The sequence below is a fragment of the Apis cerana genome, linkage group LG2, assembly GCF_029169275.1.
Source record: "Apis cerana isolate GH-2021 linkage group LG2, AcerK_1.0, whole genome shotgun sequence".
In the NCBI taxonomy this organism is placed as follows: Eukaryota; Metazoa; Arthropoda; class Insecta; order Hymenoptera; family Apidae; genus Apis; species Apis cerana.
In genome coordinates, this window is record NC_083853.1 from 109307 (window position 1) to 134689 (window position 25383).

The window sequence follows — 25383 nt, forward strand, 5'->3', positions numbered from 1 at the left end:
TTTTTTTAGATTTTGACTTAGAACCCAAAAATGTTCTTAAATGTTTCAAAATGTTATTGGTTCAAAAGTTACGTGTTTTGCATTTTTTAAATGTTTTTTGTATGACATTATTTTGATTTTATATAATTCGATTAAACGAATTAAGTTTAATTATCTGTATATATGTTTTATTTAAATTTTTAAATATAAAAATTCTTTTCTTCTTTTTTTTTACAATGAAATTTATAATAAAATCTTTTAAACTAATAATTTTTTATCATTAATGATATTTTTACTATATAATTATTTTGAAAGAAATGATGAAATACAAAAAAAATATAATATTACATTATTTGATTTTATTGATCATGCAAAGATTATTTAATTTTCCAAGTTCATCGAAGATAGTTTTTGTAAGTTTTATATAATAAATAATAAAGAATAATAAGTGTACAAAAAAACAAGTTACAAAAAAATAAGTGTTAATCGATACATAATTAAAACTTAATTAACAAAAATTTTTAACTAAAATTAATTTTAATTTAATCTTAAATTAATAAGACTTTTATTAAACATGATCGAGCATAAAAATAAAAGTTCAATTAATATAATCACATTCATAATGGCGAATACAGAATAATATATACTATTATTTCTATCAGATAAATAAAGTTTTAACATATTGATATTTTTGAAAGAATTGAGAGCAAAATTTAAATTATTCGTGCGCATATAAGATATTATATATTTTTTCGAATAAACAACTCAAATAATATTGGCAAAGAGAAAGTTAGAATTATAGAATAGAAAGTTTTCTCTTAAAAATTCTAAATTTAATCATTATTGTTGTAATAAATTAGAAATTTAATAAATCATGCATAATCCTTAAAATTTTTGAAGAAGACATTCAACTTAAGTTATTTATATTATTATTTTTATTTACATTATATGTACATTTATTTACATTATAACAATAAAATAGATCATAAATTTTGTTAAAAGATTCCTGATTTTTTATGTATTCTGTTGCTAATTGCAACAACAAAACATTTTTATCAATAATCTAAAGATAAATAAAAATTAATGGGAATAATATTCTTTATTAATAGAACTGATCTATTATTGAATCATAAACGATAGAAAATTAATAGATTTTAGATTTAGAAAGAAGGATTGCAGGAAAGAAAACATTTTACGAGTTAGAATATTTTTCTATTTCGAATAATTAATATTTTACAAATTATATCTGTTATAGTAAAAATAATTTTATCAATTAAAAATAGAGCGTTTAATATTCTATGGATATCAACTTATGTGGAATAAAATAATTGATCACTAAATATTTACAACTTAGATACTTTTGATATAAAATAATGTTAAATTTGGTAATATTGCTTTTACTAGTAATAAAATTTTAGTAGTAATAAGAAAAGAATGAGAATTGTATCGTTCTATGTTTTATATTCTTATTTTAATATTAAGATAAAATTAAAGAAATTATAAAAAAATTGATTTAAATATACATAGTTTATAAATTTTAACATTAATTAAATATTGTGTAAGTATTATAATAATAATAAATAGAACTAATATATATAAAATAATAAAAAAAATATTCGAATATTGAGGTTATATTGCTTATTTTTAATTTACAATTTTGATTTAAACAAATATTAATATAAAGTTTAAATTATTTTTTAAATAAAAGTATAACTTTTAAAAATGAATACAAATTAATAAAAATGAAAAAGGATTTTGAATGTTAAACAAATGAAATTAAGTGAAAATATGAATTAAATGAATAATAAGATAGAAATTCAGAAATGAAAATAAGAAGAATTTATAATCAGAATTTATAGAAATAATTACAAATATTAAATTTTATTATATAAAAAAAATATTATAAATATTATTATTATTATTCACTAATTATAAATTAATAAAATTTAATATAAGTTAATAAATTTATAAGATTTTAATGTAAAACTATATAATACTACTTTATATATATATATATATATATATATATATATATAATAATATATTATTATTATAGAACAACTGAATTATTATGTTATAATATAAAAATATATTAGTATAATAGTATAATATAATATAAGAAATTTAAATAAAAAATATGAACTAAAAACTTACAATTTTATATTAATTTAATATTTTTATATAAATAAGAAATTCAAATATGCCACCAAAGAAAAGCACAAATACTTCAAAGGCAAATAAATCTAAAACTGTAGAAACTAACAATGGAAAAGAAGAGAAAAAAAAAGGAAATGCCGGAAATGCTATAAAGGTATATTAAATATATATTAAAAAATAAATGTATCCTATTCATATATCATAAAAATACATCTATAAATTCTTTAATTATTTTGTTAAAAGGTTAGACATATATTATGTGAAAAACAATCAAAAGTTTTGGAAGCTTTAGAAAAATTAAAAGCTGGGGGGAAATTTAATGAAGTGGCTGCCACTTATAGTGAAGACAAGGCAAGATCTGGGGTAATGTAACTTATTATTTATAATATATAAAATATTAATTTTTAAATAATTGCATGTATATATATACATCAAACTACAAATATTTAATGTTTAAGGGTGATCTTGGATGGATGATTAGAGGATCAATGGTAGGTCCATTTCAAGAAGCTGCATTTGCATTACCTATTTCTTCTATTAATTCTCCAATTTATACAGATCCACCAATTAAAACAAAATTTGGTTATCATATTATAATGGTAGAAAGTAAAAAATAATAAATGATATATATTTATAATCTATTGATGTATTTAATTTAACTGTATGAAATTAATAACTAAATTAAATTTTTATAAAAAAATTAGGTAATTATAAAGAAAAATAAAATCTTACTAATTTTGATGATTTTGAAATATTTTACAAAAAATAATATTTTAAATAATTTTTTCTTATACATATCATACTATTCAGCTTTATATTTCAAAATATTAGTAAAAAATTTTTAATATTATATAATGTATCTATATGTATGCATTTGTAAGAGCATATATATCAATATTTAACTGCCTTTTTGTTGTCTTATTATTAAATATTCTTCATATGAATTATTTCAATTACTAAATATAGCCATTTTAATCATTTTTTTGTAATGAATAATGGATAAACAAAATGTGTAGAAATTATATTTGAAAAATGTTAAAATAATTATCATGAGTTATATGAATTTTTTAACATATATAATAATTATGATAACTTACTCTTGATTTAATTGTGACTAATATTTTTCTAATGGAAATTTATCATAGAAAAAAACAAAAGAAATTTCATTTTAAATTTATTATCTCTTACTAATTATTATATATATTAAGTTAAATTAAAATATAATATATTTCTTTTTATTTCTGTTAACAATAAAAAATTAACATACATTTTAAATTTAATATATAAATATATATTTTAAATTTAATTATTTTATGAATAATAAAAGTTGAATATTTTAATAATTTTTTAATAAATTAATATTAAATAATTTAATAAATAAATTTCAAGCAATAATTTTTTATATCAATTTTTATTTTAAACTCTCTGAACTTGAAAATATTCAAAAGTTTTATAAATAGTATGATATTAATATTATATATATATATATATACATTATGGAACGATAGTTTGACATTAATTGAACATAATACTCTTACTTAGTATCAGTACATTTTTGGCTAAAATTTATAAAAACTATTATAGTGTATCAGAGTTTGAATACTTTTGTAACCTATTAATAGTGCGTGCATATAATATATGTATTATAACTATTGCATAAATTGATGAATCATTTTCAAATTTCGTTCATTAAAAATTGCAAAAGTAATTCAAATACTTTACTATATTACTATATGTTACTATATTTATTACATTACATTATTAATTGACAAATTGACATCAAAAAGAATATGAGTTTGATTAATTTCGGCTGTACTAATACATTCATAAAAATGAATATCCTTCTGATCTCTATTTCATATCAACTACCAATTTATTTCTAATGTATTGTATTTTATATTTAAAATTATTTATATTATGTATGATATATGTGTATGTATAATTTACAATGAAATAATATAGACTAGTAAAATTAAATTTTGGAAGAATTAAATATGTATAGAATCAATTTACTAAGTTTCCTCTTCATTGATTTTATTGATCTTGAAATATCTTTGTGAATATCATTATAAAGGATATTATTATAAAGGATGAAATTTTTTTTCATTACACAAAATTGGTAATTAGCTTTAGTTTTTAAGTTATTTACAAATAACTTTTGGTTCTACAAATTTTGCCTATATGTACAATTCATAGTATGGTACGATAATATGTGACTATAAATAATTGATAAATTATTTTGTAATTATTATATGTTGAAAATTTACTTTTTTATACATATATAAATAGATTTTAACAAAAACTTTTTTTAAAATTCCCTCCGTGACATATATGTAAGAATTTAATATGTATATGTATATGTAATATGTAATATGTATGTAATATATTAAAAATAAGGCTAATTGCAATTTTAATTATTGTAATTAATTATTGTAATTGTTTTATATTTGTATTTATTTTATTTTTGTATTCTGCAAATCTAAAAGTTCAATATAATATCAATGGTATTTTTATTACTAATTCGAAAACTTTATGTAATATATAATATCTTATAATATATTTCAAAATCAACATTAAAATCAATGAGGAAAAAATTAATCCACCAAATATCATATATAATTTTACGATAGCATTAGATATGAATTTATATAAAATACTAAATAATTATAAGTATATAGGTATAATAATGAATATAATATAAACTATATTTTATTTACTTTAATTACGATTATTAGGATTAGTAAAATGAACATATCTCAATAAAGAATCATTATCTTCACACACCCATGGTTTCTTATGATGACAAGCAACATCATGCCAATTTACTCCATCATTATAAAATTGATTTAATACTGCTAAACAATTTTCTGGTGCACCTCCTTGTTGTATAGCTTCACGATTATCAGGTTGTGGTTTTCCAATTCTACAATATATTATTATTTGTTAATTATTAATATGATATAAAATAATTTATTTTTTTAATATATTTCATATAAAGTAAGGCATTGATTAATTATAATATATTATATAATATATTATAATAATAAAAAAATAAGTTACTTTTGATGTAAAAATAAAGTAAATTGTGCCAAAATTATTGTATAAGACTTCCTATTTAATATGAAGAATTATGAAAAATTATGAGAAAAAAAATTTTATTGAATTATTCTATATCAATATTCACATTAAAATTAATATATTGATAATAATATAATATAAACAATACAATAGATTTTAAAAATCGTTCTTTTATTATTTTTATTTATTTTTATATAAAAAATTATTTGTCATTAATTTTATTATGAATTTTAAAAAATTAAAAAAATATTTGAAAATTATAAATTCAATATTATATATAATAAAAATATTTATAAATATTTGTAAATTTTAAATATTGAAAAATATAATATTAATATTTTTAATTTTTAATATTCACAATAATTTTTAAAAATTTAAAAAAAAAAATACTTACCCTCCACTCTCGGACCAATCATTTTGAGAGCGATCACTAGTAGGGGCAAGTTTTTGTAATTCAGCAGTCCAGAACCAACCATTAATATGAAGAGGTTGAAGATCAGGCCTATCACATCCTTTGAAATCACAAAGTCGTCCGGATGTCCAAATATATTTTATATTATCTAAAAATTATCGTTTTTTTCTAATCCATATTTAAATGCTATGATTTTATAATATATATATGTATATATATACATATATATATATGTATATATATATAAAATATTTCAATACTTTGAACAATGCGACTTTTAATAAATTCATTCTCTGCAGAAGTTTCCAAGGAAACAAGGTCCATACATCTTTGTCTACAGAAATTTCTGCCTGCTAACCAATCAAGTTCTTGTCCATTTGTTCTTGGATCAGCCCAAGAATAGTAATAACCCTTGCCATTAAAACGTTCATGAATAATCCCTAAAATAACATATTTAATTTTTTATTTTAAATAAAATTATTAATAAATAAATTTGTATTATCTCGATAAAAATTTATATTATTCAATATTAAAATCTAATTTATTTGAAACATTATCTTGACATTTTTAAATAATTAAAATAGTTTATAGTTTTTTATAAAAATTAAATAAATATTCACATTTGTGATTAATTTTTTCTTGAATAATTTTCATTTTAAATAGAAATGATCTTTTAATTCAAATATAATAAATTAAAATTAATTTATTAAGTTACAATCGCGTAAAAAGCAAAGCAAGACGGAAAAAGAGTAAAATCATTATATTTTAGATATATTTTATTATGCATTCTAAGATGTAATAAAAAAATATGTAAAATTATGTTAAATTATCTTTTAATAAAATAATTTATTAGATATATCAAATATATTTTTATAAAAAATGATAGCACATTTATTCTAGTTATTCTAGTTATTCTAGTCTCTATATATATTCTAATAAATTATTGTTTAAATACACACTTCAAATTATAGAAAGTTAAATAAATATGCGCTCATGTTATTTAATATTCATATTCAATATTCAGATTTTTATAACTAAAATAAATTTATAGTTTTAAATAATGAATTTCTAATAATGAAGTATAATCATAAAAATATAAATATTTTGAAATTCGTAAATTCAATTTCTATCCACCAAGAACACAAGAGAAAGTTTCATCAATGACACTCACGATTTTAAATATTACAGTCACGACTTAAATGTTGAATTGGTATGTTAATTATACAAGCCACTTTCTCGAATGACAAAAAGAAAGTTTGATGGTACATAATATAATGAGAACGCATTCCATAGAAAATTTAATAATCAGAAAAATGAAAGTTAGTAGTAAATAATAAGTTAAGATACTCAAATTATATTTAAATTTTTTTAATAAAAATTTATAACTTTTGTATTTCATAAATAAATTGAAAAAAAGCTTTTACTTGTATTAATAAATACATACATTTATACATTTTAAAATATATATAAAATATATTTTTTATCATTGTTTAATTTGTTACTTATATTTTATATAAACTTATACTATATTATAATATTTATAAAATATTATATAAATATTAAATATTTATATGTATAATATGTATAAATATATTATAATTACTAATTAAATAATAATGATGTTTTATAATAAATAAATACACATATTTATAATATATTTTTTTTATTATTTCTTAAATACATAATATTAGCAAAGATATAAATATAATAAAGTTTTAATAAATTTTAATAAGAATTCTTTTATATAAAAAAATTAATATATAATAAATATAAGTACTATTTATGTACCTACATTTAAATATATTTATTATACCTATAATTTGATTATATTTGCTTTTTTTTATTATAAGTTATATAAGTTATATAAATTATTAATATATATAAAATATAATTAACAAATATAATATATTCAATATTAAATAATTAATAAATAAAAGTAAAAAATAAAATATAATAAATTTATAAAATTATATAAATTTTAATTGGAAGTTAAAAAATAATTAACTTAAAAAAAGGAATGAATATTTAAAAAATTATAAGTTAATTAAGTTTTATAATATAAATAGATAAAATTAGAAATATTCGTGCGTATTAATTTCAATATTGAAATATAACAAAATGTTGATTGTTTCATTTCAGTTTTATTTCAAAAGCATAAACATGAAGAGCTTCCTCGCGTATTTTTTTTTTGATTTAATGATATTGTTAAATCAAAAATCATATAATATTAATTATATTATTAATTATATTATATATTATATATTATAATATAATTATAATATTAATTATATATTGTTATAAAAAAATTATATATATTGTTAAAGAATAAATATTATAAGATATTATTCTATTATATTATTTTATTATAATTATTTTTATTTATCGTAATTCAAATTTATAAAAAAATTTCATTATTAAAAAACTAAAAACTCTCATTATTAATATTGCAACAAACATAAATATAATGAAATTTATTTTATGTGAAATTATAACTTACTACTTACTTTGTGCACAAAGCGCAGGAATTGGTGCTTCTAAAATTCTTCTAGTAGGTTGAAACTGAGCCGTTGATAAAACAATTAATGTACCAAATAGAATAACAAATCGTATCATCTTTCCAGCTAGAATATAAAAATATAAATATTAATTATATAAATAAATACATATAAATATAAATAAATATAAATATAAATACAAATATAGATATAATACTTTAGAAATAAAGTTTATCTTTATTTGTATATTATAGTTACTTTGCAATAACAAAAAAAATTTTCTAATATTTTCTCTAAAATTTAATAATTGTTTATAGTGACAATTTTAATATTATATTTGTCAATGGACGAATATATAATAGATTAATAAATAAGTATTAAAAAAAATTTATTCGAAATAAAATATGTTATATTTATAAAAATAAAATATTTATAAAAATAAAGTTATTATTTTAATTTTATAAAAAATATATTTATATATATATTTATATATATATATATATAAATTCTTTGATAATATAACAAGTTTAAGCGTTAACAATTCTTTTTCCTAAAATATTTTAAAATTATTACTTATAATTAATTATTACAATTATTATTATTATTAATAGTAATATTATTAATAGTAATAAAAATATATGATTAAAATAACTATAATAAAATATTACAGTAATTTCGTACTATTTATATTTCGTATATTACAATTATACATATCGAGTAAATGGTATTTTTTAAAATAATTTAAATAGAAAATTTTATATTTTTTTTTATATTTTAATATTTTTTATAATAATGAATATATAAAGATAAAAAATCATATGCGAAGATAAATATATATAAATAAAAATTTTTATTATTATAAATTTTGTAAAACAAAATTAAAATAAATTAAAATTAAATTAATCTTTAAATAAAATTAAAACAATAATTTCATTTTTTTTATTATAATAATATATTTTAACTAATTATATGATATATAATATTTACAAAATTATATATAATACTATTCCAATTATTTTGACTATGAAATTTATGATTGAGTTTGTAAATATTCATAAATGCTTTCATAATAATATTAATTAAATTTTCATACGTAATTAATATTTATCTAAATATTTATTGTTGATATAACGAATCATATAATTAAAATAACAAATTATAAAATATCTCTCTGTCTATATTCCACAAAAAAATTTAATTAATAAATATTAATAAAATTTAATTTTCTTTTAAGGATTTTTTTGATTAATATAAAATCAAGAAAAATCCTTTTCGTTGTATTGAATCAACGATACTTACCTAAAGACGTTCTCCGAAGAACTGCGATGCTCCCACGAGTAACACCCCTATATATACATATATATAAGTACATGCAATGGGGACATGATGTCAATACTTTTACGATTGTACAAAGTATTTTCGAGAAATATTTAAACAATTTTGTATACTATACTCGTATATTGATATTTTTGTATATCATCTGAAAAGAAAGTTTTTAAAATATTATTTTAATAAAAATACAAATATTATATATATATTATAATAATTAATTTCTACAAAATGTAACGGTATGTAATAATTTTGATATATAATATTGATGATAAATGATATTGATAATAGAATTTGATAATTTATTAACACAATAATAATATATACTTTCATTATTATTATAAGATATTCATACAAAACAAATTAATTAATTTCGAATAATATAGAAATCTTTCTTTCTGTTTATACAAATACATATACTCTTCATTACGCCTTTATATTTTTGCGGGAGTTATTAAAAGATAGATAATGAAATATACGTAATCTTTTTTTCTGTAAGCATTACAAATATATTAATACAATTACAATATTAATTAAATTGATTGTAATAAAAAATAAATAATTTATTACAAAAATAATTTAGTAGAAAAAATTTGAAAAAAGATTCTTTATTAAATAATTTTCTTTATATTTTCTGTCAGAAAATTAATAATATATATTTTTTTAAATTATAATAAACTAGATAGAAAATGTATTGTGCAAATGTTCTAAGTCATCTACATAAACTTAAGTTTCAAAATATATATCTAAATTGCAATAAGAGAATTCTTTGCTTATTTTTTATATACTAATATTTTTAAAATATCTTTATCTTAATAATGACGAACATTATAGGTACCGTTAGAAAATAATTTTAAAAAGTAATGTAAGTAGGTGACCTGAAAACCCAAAAAACATACTATATCGATTGAATGAATCGATTTTGATTATATATACAATAAATAATTTAAGAAGAAATAAATTTAATATTTTTTTTAAACATATATTAAATATAAATACACAAATTTAATAAATTTCACATTCACAATCGTTAAATAATGAAATATATTATTTAAAAATATCTTTTTAAAAAGAAAAATTATTATTAATATCATTTTAACAATTTTATAAAAATTATAACAAAAAATAAAAATTCTCTTTGAAATAATTTTTATTGAAAATAATAATTAGTTATTGAGCTTTAAACAATGTTCTTTTTTATTGTATCTTTATGATTATTTTACAAAAAAAAAATAAGTAGATACTATTAAATAATAAAACATAACTGAGATTGTTTTTTTAGAATTACAATATATTATATTAAATCAACAATGAAAGAACAATTTCTTTTTATTAATGATCTGTAAATAAAAAAAACAGAAAATATTTTAAAATAAAAATAATATTTTATTTTTCAATCTATATTTTTATTTATATATTATAAATATATATTAAATATATTAAATATATATTATAATATATATTAAATAAATATATATTAGAAGTATATTATAAATATTGTTATTATAAAAAATAGAATATTAATTATTTGATTTTAGATATTTTTTAATTGACCACATATAATTTTATGTAATATGAATTATATTATTGCTATTAACATTTAAATATTTACAAATTAAAAATTAATATATAATGACTTAAATCTTTACAAATTATACGAAATATAAATCAAAGAAATTATAAATTTTTTTTATATAAATATTTATATATAAATATTTTTTTATATATAAATAATGTTAAAAGTAACGTTTTATTATATATAACGTAAATATTAGAAGTTTTTAAATTAAGTAAATATGTATAATATATATGTATTCTATATGTAAATATTAACTATATATAAATTTATTATTAATGTTTATTAATATTTTTTGATATTTATTATTAATATAATTTTATAAATAATTTTTTTTTATATTTAAAAAATGAAAAAGTGCTTATGAAATAAAATATTAATTTAATAATTCAATTTCAATAAAAATATATATATATATATATATATATATATATATACATTGCAATAAAGATTATATTTATATTTATAATATTTACATAATAATAACAATAATTATTTATAATTATAACTATTTAATATATAAAAATATAAATTATGTTTATATATAATTTTTATTATATTTAAAGTCAATTTTCTTGAAAATAAAAAAATTGGAATATAGAAAAATTTCATTTCGTTATCTTTTTTTTATATTATATCTTTTTCAAAATGTACCATCAATTACAAGATATTTTATATAATATATACTAGTATATATAAAGTTTTAAATACAATTGATAGTTTGGATGAAATTGTAAATATTAATTTTAATATTACTATAATAAAATTCTTTTTCAAGAAGAAAATTATCTTTATATCATATAATTCATGATAATTATTTATACAATTAATAATAATTAGATATTAATTATATTTCAAAATGGCATTTAAAATATTAATTCTTTTCTTCCTTATATATCATAATGTATACTATGTACTATATTTTGAAATTTTTTTATTTTTTTGTATATCTCTCTTTATATTCTGTATTTATTCTATATTTTGCATTTATATTGTATATTATGTATTTATATTCTATATTTTTTTATATACTTAAATTTTTCATAAATAACCATTAATAATGATTATTTAATAATTAGTAAAATTAGTTATTATTTAATAATAACAATAATATTATTAATAATAATAATAATTATGCTTTATATTTCTTTATATATTCAAATCAGGCTGTAAGACATTCAAACTTAAAAGATTTTTTTGACAATAAGACATGTACTCTATGTGATTAGTAAAAAAGTAGTATTTTAAGATATTTAAAATATTTATTATTATAAGAAGATAATAATTTGAATACGATACAAAATAGTTTTTAATGTATTTCATAAAAAGTGTTATTGAATATTGAAATTAAAAAATGTTATATTTTTAATATTGTTTTTATTTAATAAAAAAAAATTTTAAAAATCTTTTTATAATATCTTTTTATAATATAACTTTCAATATATACATTTATTATATAATATAAAACATATTATATTTTAATTGTTAATTTAATTTAAAAATGCTGTGAATTTTAAAATTTAATTAAAACAAGATATGTATCAGAATCTAGTAATTTAAATTTTACGCATGGTATAATCTCAAAATCCCTAGTAATACTACAAACATGCTTATATATATACAAATATATATACTTTTTTCAAGAAATGTAATGAAATGATTGTGTACTTTCATTCGAATATAATGTAATGAATTATTTATTATTAGTTCAATTATTTCTTAAAAGTTTGTTATTATTCATAAATGTAATAAATATAAAAAAATATTTATAAACCTTATATGTATATTAAAAAATTGTTTATCTTGTGCAAAGAAACAATATGTCCACTATTCTTCTGAGCATTCAATATTTTCAATTTATTAAATATTATAATATAAATGTGAGATAATGTAATTTCATTTATCGCTTTTTGACAATGTATTTTGTTGCAAAACTTGTTTTCGGATTTTATTTGTGAATCATGACAGAGTCGGAGCTTTGCCGGCTCTGTGCCGAAACCAAAGAGAATTTTATTGGAATTTATGAAGCAGAAGGACAAAAATTAGCCATAGAAGCAAAAATTGCTAAATGTTTACAAATTCAGGTAAAAATAATTTCTCTTTTTTAATTATTTTTTTCTTTTTTTCAATATAATAAATTTAACGAGTTTTTTATTTATATACTTATATTAATAAAATGTCTTCTTTTTTTTCTATATTTTAGAATTATTAAAATAATTACTTGTATATATATTTAAATACAATATATATTAATATTTAAAATAAAATATTGCAGGTACTAACAAATGATGGATTACCACTTACAGTTTGTATAGATTGTTGTATTTTATTGAATCAATGTAATGAATTTTTTGAAAAAACTAATCAAGCACAAATATCTTTAAGACAATTACTTCTTGATCCTAAAGTTGAACCGCAACCCTTAGAATCAAATATAAACTATATTGATAAAACAATTACATTTCCAAAGGAAGAAGTTAATGAAGGAATTGTTGAATGTCACTTATCAAATTATATCCATGATACATCTAATGTTTCACATAATTATTTTATCGAAGAAAATAAAAGTGATAATCAAAAACATGAAACTGAAGAAACTCAAGATATTATAAAACAAAAAAAATGTAAAATTCAATTAAAAAAGACTTCAGTCGTTAAACAAACTAGAAAAAAATTAAAACGAAAAAATCAGAAAATAGAAGATTCTGATGTATATATGAATACTGATTTAAAAAAAGAAAATAAAAATATAGATATAAAAAGTAATATTAAAATTCCAGATAATTATATGACAGGTAAATATATTTATATACATATAATATACATATTAATTTACATATAATATAATATAATATAATATTTATATATATAATATATATATTATATGTAATATGTGTAATGATTTTAATATATATAAAATTATTTAACTTTTTAACTTTTATTTTAAAACATCTTCAAATCATCAAATTTTCATTCTTGTTTTTCAAAGTTTTGTAAAAATAAAGATTTCAATTTTTAAAAACTCTCTAAATTTAAATAGATTATTATATAATATTTTTTTTAATTTTTTGATCAAACTTTAACTGTATTTTATAACTATATATATATATATATATATATATATATATATATATATATATATATACAATACAAAAAATATTTATATATATATATTTTATTTTATATTTGTTCTATATTTTATTTTCAATAATATTCAATTTTTAGTAATCATAAAAATATTTTAAAAAAATATTACAAAATATTCTTAGTTAATTAATATATAAATATTATAAATATTCTTTGTTAATTAATAATTGTAATGATGTCAAAACTTTTTATATATCATTATATATATAAATTATATATATATATAAATAACATTTGAAACTTTTATAGAGTAATTCCGAAATATAAATGATCAAATTTATATATAATATAGTTCTTGAAAAAATATTTAATTGTTGTTGTTATTTTTATGTGCTAAAATTCATGTAGAATAAGTGAAAGCAAAAATTTATTTTAGATATCTTAAAGAAATAATTAAAGAAATGATTAAAAATATAATAATTATTCGTTTTTGAACAAGAAAATTTAAAATTTGTAATTAAGAATGATTTGCTCAATCATTGCTATAATTTATTAGTACAAAATAATCTCTAAACAAAAAATAAAGTATATTATATATATAAATGTAACACAAGAAATGACCATACAATTTCCAATTATTAGGTAGTAATATAGTAATATATAATAGAATTGCAAATTAACAACTGGAAACTTATATTATATTATAAACTTATATTATAATATATTTGAAAAAATTTTTATATACATCTATCTTTTTTAACATTGGATATAATAATCTTTAAAAAATATTTCTTTAACTTATTAATAAATAAATTTAGAGTAAATTTTATATAAATAGTTTTTCATTTTATTTGATCATCTCTCTCTAAGTTTATTTATTTATTTTTTTTTATTTTTTATCATTACTTATCAATAATTACTTATCAATAATTACTCTTAATTTTTTAATTCTATATATCATACAAGTTTTTAGTTGTTTTTTTTTTTAAATATCTTATGTCTCTAAGTGATATTTAATTTCAATATATAATTCATAATTCATACAATATAAATACTTTAAGATAAAAAGATTTTATGATATAAAATAAGATGAAAATTGCATTGAAATTGTTTTCAAGAAAATAAAAATAAAATTTTTATACATAAAATATAGAGTATTATAAATACATAAATTTGATTGATTTTCATTTGAATATAAAATAGATATAAAAATATTTTATAATAGAATAATAAAATAAATAAAATATATAACATTATTGTTTAAAACTTTATTTTCAAGAATTATATCTTCACTTAGCAATCAATTATAAATATACTTGATTAATTTTTAAATGCATTCTTTTGAAAATGATATTCTAATATTATTTTATTATCTTTGTTTTTTTTGTTTTATTTAAATTTTTATTTAAATAGAATTTTTAACTTTTTTTATACTATAAATTATAAGATATCTTATATATTTACATAAAGTTTTAATAAAATTATATTAATTATTTAAAAACTATATTTATACTAAAATATAATTTTTCAATATAGGCACAGATACAGATTTAGAAATCATAGAAGCACATGCTGTAGAAATTTTAAAATTTGGACGCAAAAGAGAAGAATCTTTAAATAGATATCCATGGCTTTGCACTGATTGTAATGATAAATTACCCAGTTTAGAAAAATTGAAAGAACATCATGAAACTATTCACAATCAACAAGCAAAATATATGTGTGTATTATGTTGTAAAGTTTATGATAAATATTATGGTTTTCTTACTCATGTCAAACGACATAAAAATAAAACAAAATTCAGGTAAAAAATATTTATTAATATATATATTTATATACATATAAAATATTTAACATATAATAATTTTTAATAAAACTGTTTAATACATATTATAAATGTTACAAAGTTGTGAAGATTGTGGAAAATCATTTGTACATAAGAAGGTATTAGATTCTCACAAAGCAATTCACAGTGAGGAAAGGCCTCATATATGTCAAACTTGTGGAAAAGCATTTAGACAACAAAGTGCTTTATATATTCATAGTAGATGTCATTTACCAGATACTATGAAAAATAGATTTCCTTGTGATCAGTGTGATAAAAGGTATAATTCAATAATTAAAATTAATTTATTTATTAAAATAATACATTGTTTATTTATATTTATATACATATAATTTTTAAAATTTAAATTTTGTATATACATACATTTTAAATTATATATATATATATATCATGTCAATATATTCATAAAATATTTTTAAAGAATTGAATCTTGAAAGATCAAATGCAAAAATTGTATATATAAAAATATTATTTATTAAGTTTTATTAAGTTATAAGTTTGCATTAGAGTAAAATGGAGACAGAATGAGGTAACAGTATGAAAATAGTATAAAAATAAAACTATCTCATTCTATCTCTGCTTTGTTATATTAAATAAAAAAATCATAAATCATTGGATAAGTATGCATATTAACTATTATGTTGATTGAATCATTTTTCAAATATTTAAAATCATTTAAGGATCATTTAGGTAAATACATTTTTAGGCAATTTTTTCATTTTCTATAAAAATAGTAAAAAAATTAGTTTAAAAAAATTTTCTTTCTGCAATATTTTTCTTTTACAATTATTTAAATTAAATTATTTTTATATCATTAAAAAGAAAAAAAAAAAGAAAAATATTTAGCTCAAGACACTCTATATTTTATTATATTCATTACAGGGATAAAAAACATTAAAAGAACCATGTTTCAACTTAACTAAAATGTTATTAAATTTGATAATTGCAACTAAAAATAACAGAAAATTAATATGATATTTTATTTTTAAAAAATGAATGATTTTATTGTCCCTTTAGGAAATCCTCTCTTTCAGATTTATTTAATTAAAATGATGAAAACCTGTTTTATTTAATTTAAAAGAAAGCAAATCCGTATTTGTAGATTTTGAAGAAAATGACTTATCCATCTTTATATGACTTATTCTATATCATCGAATAATAAAATCAGGTAAATAAATTTTATATAATAATTTATAATTGATAGAAATTGTAATAATTTTATATAATATTTATACAAAATTTATAAAAGAAATGAATGTGATTTTTAAAAAGAATTTTCATATTATATATATTATACATTTTAGGATATCATCTTTACATAATGATGAAAAAATCAATAATATAAAGCCAAGATATTTAATTGTTGTATTAAATGATAAAAAAAAGTATATTTGAAATTAAAATTCTTATTAAGAAGAAAGAAACAAAAAATTAAAATATTAATAAAGTCTGATAAATTTTAATATAAATAATTAAAAAATATTTCATATATTCTATATAGAAAAAAATAATTATCTTAAAATGTCAAAAAAAAAATTCTTGAAAAAAAAATTGTTTGACCTTATATATTTTTTTTTTAAATAGTGTAACTTTATTATAAATTATTATATAAATACAAACAAATTATATACATTAAATATTTAGTTGTTTTTTAAAGAAAAAATTTCAATGAAATATAAACATAAATAAAGTTATTATAAAACTAATTAAATCTTAAATAATTAATTTTTTTCACAAAGTTAAGTTACAACACATGGTTCCTTTAATATTATTTATCTTTGTAATAATTATAAAATATAACAAAAAATAATTATTTTAGTAATTTTTTAACAAATTTTTATCAATTTCAAAATCAATATAATTATTAAAAATAATATGATAATATTATATATATTATATAATATTTGATTATTATAAATAAAGTATAAATATGCAAATAATCAAGAAAGTTTTTCAGATTTTCAACAAAGCCAAATTTAGTCACACATAAACGCATCCATTCTGGTGTTAGAAATTTTACATGTGATCAATGTGGTAAAAGTTTTATTCAAAAAGGAAATTTAGAAGCTCATTTTTTAACTCATTCAGCAGATAAACCATATAGTTGTACCCAATGTTCAAAAGCGTACGTTTAATAAAATAAAATAATAAAAAAAATAAAATAATTTATTATATATTTATTTAGTTTTAATTATATTTAATGTAATTTTCAGTTTTAAAACACCATTGCAATTAAAAAAGCATGAAACAGTTCATACAGGAGCAAAACCACATCAATGTGCTGTATGTGGAAGAACTTTTAGAGAAAAAGGTACATTAAGAGAGCACCATAGAATACATACTGGTGCAATGCCATTTACATGTGAATTTTGTGGTAAATGTTTTCGCTTTAAAGGAATATTAACTGTAAGTTAATATAATAATTAATTCAATAAATGAGTTTATTATTGATTAATTGAATAAATTATTTGTTTTTAAAATAATGTTTAAAAATTTATATTTAGACACATAGAAGACAACATACTGGTGAACGTCCATATAGTTGCTTAGAATGTCAACATCATTTCACAAATTGGCCAAACTATAATAAACATATGAAACGTAGGCATGGAATTAATACATCACATACAAAACATTTGTCACAATCTCAACAGCAATTACAAGAACAACCACAACCAGAACAATCACAAATAGATCAATCAAATGCAGAGCAGTCATTGTCTATATCTAATACGGAATCATCAACTGTACATGTAAGAAATTATAATTTGATTTAATTTTATAGTTTATAGAAAATATAAAAAATATATAGCATTATAAAACATATGAAATTTATTTACAGAGATAAACTCAAAATATTATAAATTTTATATAAATTTGTAACAAATTATTTTTTCAAAATATTATGTTTTTAATATCTGTCTCTATACTGAAAATTAAGATTAAGATTATGAGAAAATCTTAATTATTTCTCATAATATATATCATATAAATCATAAATATCTTAAAATTTTTATTTTTTAATTAACTAGATTTTTTTCATTTCTAAAACTTAAATATTAAGAAATTTTGAAATTCTTTGAATTTTTTTTTATATAAAAATTGATATTGCCAAAAAAATGAATATATATCATATAAATCATATAAAAAATGCAATCACAATCATTGATTTTTCCAAAATTAATAATAATTTATAGAATCTCGAAAACGATGATAATATTTCAATTTTTAAAATATTCAAATAATTTAAGATATATTACTAAAATTTCAAAAAATTTAACATTTAAACTTAAAACAAGTTTATTTAAAAATATAATTTTAATAATTATTATAAAATAATAATCAGTATTAAAAAAAATTCAATTACTATCTTATATTAAAATATAATGAATGAATTCTTTTCTATTATACACTATATATAAAATTCTTTTTTAGTTCTATTGTAAAATATTTATTATTTTCAATTATTATTTTATTATAGTAATTTCATTAAGTCAAATTTTTTTAAAGGATTATTTTCTTTTAAATTCTCTAAAAATTTATCTTAAAACAATATTTTATTAAATAATTTATTTTTTATAAAATTTTTATTTAAATAATATAATGATATTTATATCATAAAATCAAAATTAATATTATATTTATTTGTTAAATATTATTTTCTTTTAAATAATATATAAATTTAATATAATTCTAAAAAATATATTGAATATAACTTTCTTTGTGATTATAATATGATGATTATAATGATTTTCTTCCAATATTTATTCATTTATTTTAAATTGTCATCAAAATATGTTTTTATTATGTAATATTTTGTTATGTTTAATTTAATTTTTTCCATGAAATTATTATATTTATGATTTTTTTATACTTTTTTTTTTTACTGTATCATTTTTTATTATCTGATGTTTGTATCAAAATTGTCAGTATAAATTTTTATTTTTTATACTTTTTAAAGAAAAGAAAAAAATTAAATTATATTTTGCCAATATTATAAGCATTGAAAATTTTATAATATTTCTTATTTGGTAATTATTAAATATTTATATTTTGCTGCATCAAAAAATTTTCAAAATATTACTTGAATTTTTTCAAGATACATATAAATACTTAATATTGAAAAATTGTAGATATTAATATGAATAACTTCTAAATCAAGCGTTTTATATTTCTGTAAATAATATTAAAAAATCTGATTTTAAAAAGTATATATATTTAAAAAATATGATTTAAGTATGATTCTATTACTCATTTACTACTTCATATCATTCAAATCATAATTGATTATATTAAAAAATCATTAATTTTAATGATTTTCTTATTTTCTATATAAATATTGTAATATAAAATAGATTTTAATTTGATCAACAATAAAATTTATAAGAATGTTTCAAATATTAAAAAATTAACAATATAACCTCAATTATTAAAATTAGCTCTATTTGAAAACAGTATATAAAAAGAAAATTTTAATTCATTTTTTAATAAATTCGTTGACAAAAATATATCAATTTCTATATAATGTAATATAATGGATAGAATTTATGACGTTTATTAATATTCATAATGAAAAGCGAAATGCTTATAAATTGTAAAAAAAAAGAAAAAGAGAGAATAAAGTATTTAAATATCTTCATGCAATAAAAAATATATGTGTTACTTAATTACATTTCTGAAAATAATTTAAATTGTTTAAATTATTTTCTTATTATCTTATGAATATCAAAAAAATGTATTTTATAGAAAAGTCACAAATTAATGTTTTAAAAATATTTTGATGCCAGTTATAAAAGTAAAAAATATTGAAATTTACCTTTACATGCTTTTTCAAGATCATCGCTAAATCGAATATTAGTACTATTCGTGTGTTTGGTATACTACGACTTTTGTCTGAAATATTTCTTCGTGCTTTTTATATCTTTCTAAAATATTTATATGCTAAGATTGAAATAGAACACTCTGTATATTTCATTATACAAGGTAAATTATAAGTTCAATTTTATTATCTGCATTGTATAAAAAAATTATACGAAACAAAGTTATACAATTTGAAAAAAAATATATTGTAATGGTGAAAATTTTTTAAATAATCTTTTTTTTTCAAAAAGATTTTAAAATAATCAAAATTTTTTAAATAAAATTCTATATCGTTATAGATTAGAAAGTAAATTCAATTATCATACTATTAAAATTTTTTAAAGACAAATAGCTACAAGAATAAGCGTCCATTATCAATCAAATGCTTCGAAAATTGTTTTGCTAATAGTGTTTCGTTGGCTAAAAATATATTGTAATGGTGAAAACTTTTTAAATAATCTTTTTTTTTTTCAAAAAGATTTTAAAATAATCAGAATTTTTTAAATAAAATCTTATATCGTTATAGATTAGAAAATAAATTCAATTATTATACTATTAAAATTTTTTAAAGACAAATACTGACAAGAGTAAGCGTCCATTATCAATCAAACGCTTCGAAAATTGTTTTACTAATAGTGTTTCGTTGGCTACAACATAAGTTTATTTAACTGTTTTATAATATTATTCGATTTTTTATAATTTTTGCTATTTATTTAACATTAAAAGCATATAAATAATTAATGCTTTCTTTTGATATGTAAATGCTGCTTTAAATATTTTAAAAAAAAATTTTGCAGGCTATCAATAAAGTAAGTGTAAGAATATAATAATTGTATATGTAGATATCATATATATTTACTAAAGTTGAACATTATATGTTTTTAACATTTTATAATATTCAAATTAAAAAATTTTCTTAACTTAAACTTCTTAAATTTAAGCATATAATATCATCATATTATTACATAGTGAAATTAAGTAATATTTAAAATTATTTAAATTAAGTTTTTTAACAAATAATTTTTCAAAATAATTAGCTTTTTTAGATAACGATTTTGTAAATGATGATATAATTCAATTAAAACTAATTGATATAGTTCAATTATAATTCAATATATTAAAAAATATTTTTTTATTCAAAAAAACATTTAATTTTTAAATGTTTTTTATCTGTTTATTTATAAAAAAAACTTACTTATATTATATCAAATTATTTTTTTCCTGAAATTATATAATTTTCAAACAAAATATTTATCTTGTATATAGAATATCCTACGTAATCGTTATTACGATTTTTTAGACACTTTGTAAAAAAATTTATAAAATAAATTTTCAACAATTTATGAAAAAAATATTTTCAACATAATTTTCAAATTTCAATAAAAATTTTCAAAAAATTTTGTTTTCGAATATAAAAGTAAGATTAAAGTCAACTTGAGTTTTTTAAATAGCATCATATATTTTTCACAGCAATCTAGCTGATGTTAAGACAAGTTCAATGACCTTGTATACTATGATCTTGAGATAACCTTGGATTCAGAAATATGAAATCTAAAAACGGAGACGTTAATGTTAAAAACAACGTAATACAAGGTATGTTGATTTTTATTTTATCTATATTTCTTTTGTAATACGTTTGTAATTGTTGAGTTTTTTGTTATGATTTGATATAAAAAAATATTTAATGAAAATTATACTTAAACTTTGTGTTTCTGAATCTAAAATCACTTCACTTCAAGATCATAATCATTACATCAAGATCATACTGGATTGTTGAATTCGTCTTGACGTTATAGCAATAAAATAAAAATACACCTAAAAATGAAAAGATTAATTTTTGTTATTAAAAACAGAGATACAAAAAGAAAGGAAGGAAGAAAAGGAAAAAAGAGAAAAAGATTTTTATTTATATTATTAGAACTATTTACTTAAAAAATCATAATGAGAGTTATGAAAATCTTATATAAAGTTTCATTTAAAAAAGTATCAATGATCTTGGAATCAATTTAAAAAAGATGACTATAAAAAACAAATTTTTTTATCGTAACGTATAAACTTGTATTTTTCAAAAATCATTGCAGATTTCGAAAATTCTTTAAAATCATGTATTATTACATTTTTTTATAAATTTTTTTAAGAAATTTACGATAGATTTTATATTATTTATAATATAAAATATATAAATATATTTTATATTATAAAAATATAAAAATATATAATTTTAATAAATGCTATTGCATCAGTAATTCTTAATATTGCGTTAAATGTAAATTCGGATTTGTTATGAATAAATGCTAATAAAATATAATGAAATATTAATATATTATATGTTATATATAATATAATATATTATATAATGCTAATATTTAATATTAGTGACTTCAACATATTTAATTAAATATATTTAATATATTTAATATATAAATTAAGGATTAGTAGATTGTATTATAAAAAATAAGAATACAATTTCAATTATATTTTTGATTGCGAAAAAATTTTTAGATGTATTGTTTATTATCAATAAGATTTTAAATGGCCATTTTTTTTTAAATTAAGTTTTGTATTATTTTTAATACAATTATTCTCTTGTTTTTATATAAACATATTTTTTTATGTTACTATTAATTATGTTTTTTCATATCTTATATTCGAAAATTCAATGCATTTTTTTTTCAACTTCATTAATCACATATTGTACTATAACTTTAATATTTTAAAATATATCAACAACAGAATTATGAATTAATTTTTTTTTCTTAATAATTTCATAAATTGGATATTCATTTTTCATTCATATAATAACATATGATTTTTTTTTATTATTATTAAATTAATAATTTTCATTTTTTAAAGAAAGCATTTTGCAGTTTTTTTTATGTTTATTTTATCAGCGTCATATTCTGTTTTGAATATTGAGCCATTATTAAATAAAATAAAATATTGTTAGTAATCTCTTAGAATAACAATCTGAAAAAATTTAAATCTATCTATTTTTTGATCAGGCATTATATATTTAAATATAATCAATTTAATAATCGATCTATGCATATATTTAAATAATCGTTACAAAAATATTTTATTATTTAATTTTTTCGAAACGATTAATTGTTTGATAATTGTAGATATAGCTATATTATTTTGTTATATCATCATAACATAATAAGTAATACAATAAACAAATATTTTTTCTAATATAAACAGCATTTGCTTTAGAAATATATTTAGTAAATAATAAACAATAATAATAATTTATAATTTAATAATAAACAAATTACATTGATAATTTATATTTATAAATATAACAAAATAATTTGGTTGAGATATATAATTTGAAAATATCAACGAAAAATAATTTTTAATAAAATTAATTAATACAAGAATGTTTTAAGAAAAATTAATATCTATAAATTTTTTTTCTAAAAAAAATTATACATATAAAAAACAAATAATTTAATTTTGAATTAAAAAATAAATATATATGATTCTAAACAAATAAAATAAATATTAAATTTATTTGTTTTAAATTAATATTTAAAGCTTTTTGATTTAATATAATTCATAAATACATTTGCTGCCAGGATTTGAAAAAATTTTCTTGCTATTTTGTAATTTTTTTTCTGGTATATTATTTTTGTTTTAATGTCTTAAGCTTTAAATTGTATAAGAAGCAAGATCTTTTATAGATTAAATATTTTGTATTAGTATAACATTTATTTTTCTGTTTAATAAAATAAAAATAAAAGATTAAATAAATTAATTTTAACAAAACTAAATTAATTCAATATTAAAAAAGAAATATTAAAGGATAAAAAATAATATGATATTAAAAAAAATAAAATTGAATTTATAAATTTAATAAAATAAAATTGATTAATAAAATATTAATCTATCATTTTTAAATATTAAATTTATCTTTGAAATAAGTAATTTTACTAAATATGATTTAATATTTCTAATAGCAAATAATATATAAAAATATAATAAATTTTAAATATGTTTTATATAAAATTTTATTATAGAATTTTAAAGCATTAAGAAATTATTTAAAAATATCGGAAAAAGAAATAATAAACAGATGAAAAAATATAAGATTATATAATAATAAGATTATTATGAAGATATTTAACTGTATTAAAATTTATTATTAACTATTATTTTGTATTTAAATTAGATTATAATTTATATTATAAATTTGATGAATATTTACATTGTATTTTTTTTTATATAGGTGATACAAACTGTTTCACATACTGCAAGTCAACCACTTATTGTACAAACTATTCCAACTAGTACTGTTCAAAATTATCAACCTGATGTATCCAGCACAGTACAAGATACAGTCTTTCGAGAAAGGAATGCAACATATTTTAATACAGTGCCAGCAACTCTGCAAAATTTCTTACCACCTAATTTATCATATAACTTTTATAATATTTCTAATGTTACATATAAAGAATGATTTAATATAACATAATACAATCATGTTACTCAAATCAATTTAAAGAAATACATGTATAAGTTTGTTTAATCAATAAGTAACAGATATTTTTCTCTGATTTTAATT

At 16.2% G+C, this 25383-nt stretch overlaps 3 protein-coding genes across 5 annotated transcripts; 2 read left to right on the forward strand and 1 right to left on the reverse strand.

Annotated features, from left to right (window-relative positions):
• Positions 1–1270: 1270 nt before the first annotated feature.
• Positions 1271–2773, forward strand: LOC107999598 (peptidyl-prolyl cis-trans isomerase NIMA-interacting 4). Of its 2 annotated transcripts, none has more exons than XM_017059536.3 (4): positions 1271–1537; positions 2170–2290; positions 2380–2499; positions 2595–2773. In XM_017059536.3, the coding sequence occupies exons 2-4, from the start codon at positions 2180–2182 to the stop codon at positions 2751–2753; spliced, it is 390 nt and encodes a 129-aa protein (XP_016915025.1). In that variant the 5' UTR covers positions 1271–1537; positions 2170–2179; the 3' UTR covers positions 2754–2773. The 2 variants fall into 2 exon arrangements, with proteins under 2 accessions (XP_016915025.1, XP_061928143.1); XM_062072159.1 differs by having other exon boundaries at positions 1380–1537; positions 2036–2290.
• A 2066-nt stretch (positions 2774–4839) lies between these two features.
• On the reverse strand, positions 4840–20930 carry LOC133665753 (uncharacterized). Its single transcript, XM_062072158.1, has 6 exons — positions 20776–20930; positions 9421–9601; positions 8131–8247; positions 5887–6066; positions 5609–5774; positions 4840–5059 (listed from the first exon to the last, which is right to left on the reverse strand). The coding sequence occupies exons 2-6, from the start codon at positions 9491–9493 to the stop codon at positions 4855–4857; spliced, it is 741 nt and encodes a 246-aa protein (XP_061928142.1). The 5' UTR covers positions 9494–9601; positions 20776–20930; the 3' UTR covers positions 4840–4854.
• Positions 12629–25354, forward strand: LOC107999612 (zinc finger protein 776). Of its 2 annotated transcripts, XR_009829000.1 has the most exons (9): positions 12629–13110; positions 13302–13821; positions 15650–15917; positions 16021–16218; positions 17917–18084; positions 18173–18365; positions 18464–18712; positions 22290–22412; positions 25048–25074. XR_009829000.1 is itself a non-coding variant. In XM_062072154.1 (8 exons), exons 1-8 carry the CDS (start codon positions 12988–12990, stop codon positions 25276–25278), a joined length of 1950 nt encoding a protein of 649 aa, XP_061928138.1. In that variant the 5' UTR covers positions 12629–12987; the 3' UTR covers positions 25279–25354. The 2 variants fall into 2 exon arrangements, 1 of the variants encoding a protein (XP_061928138.1); XM_062072154.1 differs by lacking the exon at positions 22290–22412 and having other exon boundaries at positions 25048–25354.
• Positions 25355–25383: the final 29 nt, after the last annotated feature.

Bases quoted from the DNA above. Each gene is read 5' to 3' on its own strand.
- LOC107999598 (XM_017059536.3), top strand. From the start codon at position 2,180: ATGCCACCAAAGAAAAGCACAAATACTTCAAAGGCAAATAAATCTAAA. The intron at 2,291-2,379 runs GTATATTAAATA...TTTTGTTAAAAG, and splicing joins ATGCCGGAAATGCTATAAAG to GTTAGACATATATTATGTGA. The intron at 2,500-2,594 runs GTAATGTAACTT...TTAATGTTTAAG, and splicing joins AAGACAAGGCAAGATCTGGG to GGTGATCTTGGATGGATGAT.
- LOC133665753 (XM_062072158.1), bottom strand. From the start codon at position 9,493: ATGTACTTATATATATGTATATATAGGGGTGTTACTCGTGGGAGCATC. The intron at 5,775-5,886 runs GTATTGAAATAT...GATAATTTTTAG, and splicing joins TAAAAGTCGCATTGTTCAAA to ATAATATAAAATATATTTGG. The intron at 5,060-5,608 runs GTAAGTATTTTT...AATATATTGTAG, and splicing joins GATTGGTCCGAGAGTGGAGG to AATTGGAAAACCACAACCTG.
- LOC107999612 (XM_062072154.1), top strand. From the start codon at position 12,988: ATGACAGAGTCGGAGCTTTGCCGGCTCTGTGCCGAAACCAAAGAGAAT. The intron at 13,111-13,301 runs GTAAAAATAATT...AAAATATTGCAG, and splicing joins CTAAATGTTTACAAATTCAG to GTACTAACAAATGATGGATT. The intron at 18,713-25,047 runs GTAAGAAATTAT...TTTTTTATATAG, and splicing joins CGGAATCATCAACTGTACAT to GTGATACAAACTGTTTCACA.